Source organism: Pygoscelis adeliae, unplaced genomic scaffold (genome assembly GCF_000699105.1).
Source record: "Pygoscelis adeliae isolate BGI_AS28 unplaced genomic scaffold, ASM69910v1 Scaffold156, whole genome shotgun sequence".
NCBI lineage: Eukaryota > Metazoa > Chordata > Aves > Sphenisciformes > Spheniscidae > Pygoscelis > Pygoscelis adeliae.
Genome location: NW_008825016.1, coordinates 997,807 through 1,004,645, shown reverse-complemented (window position 1 = coordinate 1,004,645; position 6,839 = coordinate 997,807). Strand labels below are relative to the sequence as shown.

The 6,839-nt window shown below is 40.0% G+C and overlaps 1 protein-coding gene across 1 annotated transcript in view; it reads left to right on the top strand.

The window, feature by feature from the left end:
* The first annotated feature begins 68 nt into the window (after positions 1 to 68).
* The window catches only part of MFSD9 (major facilitator superfamily domain containing 9), a 9,913-nt gene continuing 3,142 nt past the window's right edge, over positions 69 to 6,839 (top strand). The window contains exons 1-4 of the mRNA XM_009326242.1: positions 69 to 278; positions 2,288 to 2,375; positions 3,684 to 3,727; positions 5,015 to 5,144. Of these exons, the coding sequence (XP_009324517.1) occupies positions 2,306 to 2,375; positions 3,684 to 3,727; positions 5,015 to 5,144 (244 nt within the window). The 5' untranslated portion in view covers positions 69 to 278; positions 2,288 to 2,305. The remainder of the gene's footprint in view (positions 279 to 2,287; positions 2,376 to 3,683; positions 3,728 to 5,014; positions 5,145 to 6,839) is intronic.

The following is a 6,839-nucleotide window of genomic DNA, read 5'->3' as shown; positions in this document are numbered from 1 at the left end:
CCCACCCCGCACGACCCGCTGCCCGGCCCCACGGCTCCGGGGCAGCCGTTGGAGGGGCCGCGCTGGAGGCAGAAGAGGGGGGACGGCCCCGCAGCCGGCTCCGGAGCCGTGAGATCCCCTCAGGGTTGTCAGGAGATGCTGCGAAGCCCGAAATCGGGCAGACGCCCCCCACCGTTACCCTCCCCGCGTCCTTTGCCGCTGCCTGGTGGGCGCCCCCGGGTCCCAGCTCCTGGCGGGCTACCCCGTTACGCTCCAGATAAACCTGCTGGGTTTGTGAGGTGCATCGCTTCGACTGCCTTTTTTTGGAGTTTCGGTGTTTGTAGCGATAGTGGTTTGTAGTGGCTGTATTGTTTTTAACACGCAAACAGTCGTGCAGTCTGATACAAAGGTATGATTTTTTTATCCGGGGAATGAAATGGAATAGCGCAGCGCCCTTAAAGCTGAGTGTTGCCCTACGCTTATCAGAAAGCTGTTCCTTGTTTCCTTGAAATACCAGTGCTTACTGTAAACTAAAAAAAAAAAACAACCACAACACAAAAACCCCTGCCCAACCCCCCCCCCAAAAAAAAAAAACAACCCTGTGGTTTTTCTTAAAAACAAAAAAACCCAAACAAACGCTTGCTGAAAGAACATAGTGTACAGACCTTAAAGAAGGTTTGTATTCTGTAGTGATTCATGAGCCTTGGGAAAATGCAATTTAATTAATTTAAAATTAAAAGGGATAACTTGGAAAATGAGTACAAATTTGCACTGTGAAATGTAGATATATTCTGTTACCTACCTTTAGGTTGGGCAGTAGAAACAATCTAGTTGGTTTGGGTCCTGGAGCAAATATTCCAGGAAAAGGTGTGTTAGAACAATCTTTGCTTCTTAGCTCACTTTTAAGCACTGTGGTTCTCCAACCCTGCAATACCTTGCTGACACCGAGCTGGAGTACACACTGAAATCAACCAAGAAGTGGGTGTCCTTTTAGAGGGTGTAGAGTGTGGTGAAATATCATAAAGAGCTGTTGCCTGTGATGCAAGCTTCCTGTAACCAGGCAAATACAGCGTAGTTATCATTCGACATAAGAAATTTTAGGTGAAATGAGAAATAACTGCCCATCAGAGGACAGCGGTTAATGGGTCTTGCTCTACCTGCGTGCCTATGACAAGTCCAGTACTGCCAGGGTATATTCTGAGACTTGTCCTTTTTAATGTCTCTATCAATGACCTGGACGAGGTCGTTGAACCTCTCTTCAGGTTTGCAGATGACACCTAAGATTGTGTTATTGAAGATGTTTGTAAGTCGTGTGCTCTGTTTGCTCATAGAGAGGCATTTAATAATGATTCTAACCTTGTACGTCTCAGTTTCAACCGTCAAAAGATACTTAATGGCAGACACTGAGAGTTTGCTTAGTGATACACATTGCTACAGTTATTCAGGCTTTAGGCACACTATGAAGGGCTTGTCTAGTTCAGCTCCAGCAGTCGCTGATAAAAGGTGATCTTGCTCCAATAGATCCTCTGTAAGGTTCTGCTCTGATACAGGACACTGTATGCTGTGCCGGATAGTAGTAGTGAAAGAACTACTGGGTCAGTGTGGTTAGCTTAACAAAAGATAAAAAATCAAAAGGAATGAGTAGGAGATCCTTGTACTGTTCAGGATGGGCAGTGCCCTTTGCCCTCCTGTTACAAAATGTTTTTCACTACGCTTTGCTTTTTTTTCTTTTTTTTTCATGTTTCTGTCTTTTCACTACATTTCATAAATTACACATAAAGGCAGTCTGTAGGTAGGTTTAGATCTACCATAGCTTCTTCCCCATTGTTGTTGAGGGTTAAAATACTGTGGATTTTCCAAATATACTCTCTTTGCACAAGTAAAAAGTATTTTTAGATGATTGAAATTACAGAACGCTTTGAATTTAAAATACTGGTACTGAGTACTTTTCTTGTTAAACAGATAAAGTTTAATATATATTAAAGGAATATTTAATGTTTAAATATATATCTTCAGAATGATTGTATCTGGAGGGGGAAAGAGGATTGCCGTTTTCATAGTTTTAACTCCTCTGTGAGGCAATCCTTTATCTTTCGGTTTATGTGTGTTTGTAATTTTGTATATACTGGATGCATTGTAGAGATTACAGCATACCACATTGGCCATGAAAAGTTTTCTTTTAATCTTGTATTGATATGGAAATAATTTAAATTTTTTTTTTTTTAGAATACTGACTGTTATTAAGCCAGGTTGCGATCATCTTTGTAAAAGTGATCAGTTATGAAAACTTTTCCTGCCTTCTTTTCAGGATTTATTTGGTGTAAGCATGGTTGTTCCTTTAATGAACCTTCATATCAAATCTCTAGGAGCAAGTCATACAGTTGCTGGAATAATAGGTGAGTTGCAGTACTTGGCTGATTTACCAAAGAATAAGATAATGTGAACTGGATTATGCCTTATTGCAAATTTGACATTGTAACATAAATCTTCCTTGCTAGTAGCATAATGAAAAGTAAGGCCAATTTCCAAGTAAAACGGTAAGGGCAGCCATGCTGTGTTAGACCCAAAGACCTGTCCAAACTTGCATACTGACAGTAGCCAAAAGCAGGTGCTTGGGAAGGAGCATTCTTGGAAAGAACAAGGAAGTCTTGTGGTAATACTTGTACAGATGCTTTTCCAGCATCCAAGAATTCACAGCTCAGCAACTTTGGGAGCCACAGGTGTGGCTTTTAGTTTTATTGTTATTTACAGGCTTTGCAAACAGTACTTCTGCAGCTGGTTCTCCTGAGATTTCCAAAGCTCGTGATTGCTCCCAGTTTGATTAAATTCCTTGCAGCTGTCTTTTGACAAAATATTTATCGTCTTTAAGGAGTGTTTACAAGTAAATTCTGAAGGTTTGGAATTTTATCTTAAACATGAAGTGGTAAGATGAAGTTCCGTGGTTCTAAAGTTCTTACTTATATGTTACGGTACTGTTTATGGTTTGTAATGGTACAAGTATGATATCTTTATAGCTATGTGCAGTTGACATGGGCTCTGTTATTCAGTTTTTTATTACTTTGCTTTTTTATTTTGGATGAAATTTAGCACTTTTCATGAAATAATTCTGGTTCTGCTCTGAGTTGTCAGAGTAGTATTTTAAGCAGCAATTCATCAAAAATATGTTTTCGTTTCAACAGTCGGCTTTGATTTTTAACTTTAAAAGATACTGGGTTTTGGGGTGTATTCTTATAAATGAAAGAGGCTGGCAGATGTTTTTCTCTGCTTCTCTTTGCTTCTCTTCTGTTACTAACTGCTGCTAAACTCTTAGCCTCCAAAATGAAAGAGTAGGGTCAGTGGTTTCTTCAGTGCTCCTGTGGTGCCTTGTAACACGTTGAAGTGCCAAGTGGAAAGTAATTAGTGCCTCCCAGTAATGAAATTCGCTCCTGATTCTGAGAAAGCAATTGTAAATGCCGATGTTTAATACATAATACAAAGCAACATCCTTCTTCATTACACAGTCATACAAGTTTTCAGCAGAAACTATTTCCTTGGTTATGTAATAAACTCCACCCTTGGTTTCTCCTGCTCCCTCTTCTTATTCTTTTAGTAAATTATTCCCAGAGTTTCTCTCATGTTTCCTTATTTAAAAAATCTGTGCAGTTTTCATTTTTTAAAAAAATCAGTTTAATTTTTAACATTGGTATTTTACTTGTTTGTTTTAGGATCTCTCTATGGTATAATGCAACTATTTTCCAGCACATTTGTGGTGAGTTCTAACACTGCATTCCTAAGTGTGTTGGTATTTCTATGGATTTTAGGGGAAAAAAGGGATGAGGTTAATAATAGTGTTTCTTGAAATTTTTAAAATGTTTATAGTGTTTATATAAGCATTTTTGGTTGGTGAATCCAGTTTTTAGTTTGTGTGGAAAATGTTTGTTTCGTTTATAGGGAATTATCAAATTTTTCAAAAGTAAACAGAATACAGTCTTTAGACAAAAACTGGAATCCAGATTTGGGCTCAGTCATACATTACTGAGCACGTCTCAGTCACACAGGGTTCTCTTCGGTGTTGGTGCTAGTACAGCAGTTTTCTTCAATGCAGTAGCCTGTCCAAAAAGTAGTCTCACGAGTCAGCTCTCCATAAGCCTGTTATCTAGCATTTGCTTTCCCTGCTTAATGAGTAGTGCCCTGTAATTTGCCATATGGCCTAAATGCATGCATTATGCCTTTGAGCTTTGTTTGGTTTTGTTTTCTATTAGCTTTTGATTTTTTTACATCCTAATCTAAGCAGGAGTGCAAAGACAACATCAAGGCTGAACCTCTTGAATGTGTGCTTTACCTATCAATACCTTAGATCCTTATGTTTAGCCAGGAGCACCTTTAATATTACCCTGGTACCTCCTAGCTTTCAAGAGAGCAGATTTGAGCATCTCATGAAAAAAAACTGTTTCAGCGTTTGTTATGCAGGCCACCTGGTATAATTTGCTTCTGTAATCTTGTGGCGTTTTCTTTGAACTGCAAGACTGTTGCCTACTTTCTTAAAAGACTTCCTGTTTGGAATCAAGCTGCATGCAAGTTTACTGCTTGCCCTTCTCATAAATACTTCCTACTTATCTGCACTCAGGTGAGAAACTCCTCACAGCTAAGATCATTCCTTTTAGGATGCTCAACAAGTGTCTAGTACGTAGTGACTACTGGTGCAAAAAAATATTTGTGGTCGGTTGTGATAACATTTTCAGAGGGCCCCCACTACTAATATTTCATGGTGTTTATTGCAGGATTCTATTTTAAAAAGAGAGAAATTATTTTTAAAAAAGCTGTATGCATGACATTAAATAGAATGATAGTTTCAGCAGGTGCACTGTTGGCAGGGCAGAACTCTGCTCATCACTTCCAGCTTTTGAGCACTTAGGAATGTTGTGTAATAAGCTTATTAAGCTTTCATTGACAGTCCTTTGATCTCTTGTCTCAATTTAATTTAGAAGTACTCATTGTTCACTGTACATAGTTAAATGTTATAAAAAGCTAATTTTAATTTCCTGCTTTATGAAAGGGCTGCTGGAGTGATATAGTGGGAAGACGGTATTCCCTGCTTTCTTGTATTCTTCTCAGTGCACTGGGTTACTTCCTTCTTGGAACATCCACCACTGTGTTCCTGTTTGCCGTTTCTAGAGTCCCTGTAGGTGAGTAAATGCTTTAAATTCCCTATAGTCTCAGCTGGAGGATTACTGCTAGAGAAATGGTGGTATGTGGATGGCTACCTAGCATCATCATCCAGCAGCACCAACTGAACCCTAGTAATGGAAAAATCAAACATTCTCATGACTTTTTTTCTGAAAATAATTTGAAATCAATACTCAAAAACTGTCACAACTTTTGTGCCACCTTGAGTGGCTGAATTTTATGAGAATAGGAGTGCAGCAATTCCTTGAAAGAGGCTATCGTAAGGTTAGTCATAACAATACACCAGATCACTGCTGGAAATCTTGGCCTGCACTTGCGATGCAGAATAGAATGATGTGTGCGTTATTATTTTTTCTCATGCTGGAAATATACCTCAAAGTGATACTACAAAATTGGGCTGAAATTTTAGGTCACTGCTTCAAAAGAATATTTGTGTTGTGCAAAAGCCTGTACGTTTGCAGCACTGAAGCTAAGTTTGTGCCAGGGTTCGTATCAGAGTTCTTATAATAGCTGAACACCTATGTCGCGGATGGAGTGGGACTGCACTTCACTTGTAAGAGAGAAGCAGCAATACGCTTTATTGATATAAAACAGTGAGTTAACAAAGTTCAATGGTAAACGCGGCAGTGGTTTAACAAGATTCGATGGCAAGGTACACTTGATTATGTACTGCATAGAGGACAGGGTCAGACAGAACTGTCTGGGAGACCCTCCCGTTGAGTCATGAGGTTCAGAAAGGACCCCCTTACTTTCTAAACTCCTTCTCAGAGAGGAGTCTAGGTGCGGCTGGATCCAATCCTAGTCCCAGACTTGGTCAACGGTTTATGTCTAAAGGATTGTATACGTGCAATCAATCCTTTATCTTGCTTAGCTAAGATTTCAAAGTTTAGCATGCTATTAATCACTTACCGAATATGTGTTGTAGCAAGGAATCTCTCAACCTCGAGGAGTAACCCTGAGAGGTGTCCCTACTCAAGGACTCAAGGAGAGATCCTGTCGTGCAGCCCGCTGCCACACAGGAGAGCTCAAAGGGCACTTGGGCTGCTCATTATTTATGGGGCTAAGATGATTGACTGATAGTCATATTTGCATACCGCTCACAGATTTTCACTGGTTAAGTGGGTGCATTGCTCACAACAGCCCTTGGCTATTGTGCTGTTATCTGGCTCCCAAATCCACTTTGAGCCGGACGCAGCTATCACGACTAGACGCATCCATTACGACTGCCCCTGGTAGTTATCGCCTGAGCAGGGTTACGGGAGATAAAGGTCAGGTTGGTGGAGGGGGGGGGGCAAACCATCACAGTCTATTGCATATATTCTGATATAATAAGCATTGCTATTACTATGAACACGTCTACTAAAGGGCACTTTTATGGCCCATAGTCTTGATTTAGGAACTGTTCATATTGTTTCTTAATTTAAAAACAATTTGCTAATGAATTGTTTGATTGATATTTGATTACTCTGTAGAGGTAATACTTTTTAATGCTGACAGGACTGTGACAGCATTGCCCCGGTCAGAGGGAAGGAGCATAAAAGGTTGCATTATTAGTATTCCTGCAGCATGCTTACCCTTCTGTGCTCTTCCTTTGCTGCCCACCAGTCTCCCATATGAATTTGATATGTTACAATCCTGGAAATCTCCATACTTGGCAAAGTTGGTACAGAGCTATGTTCATAAACAGAGACGCC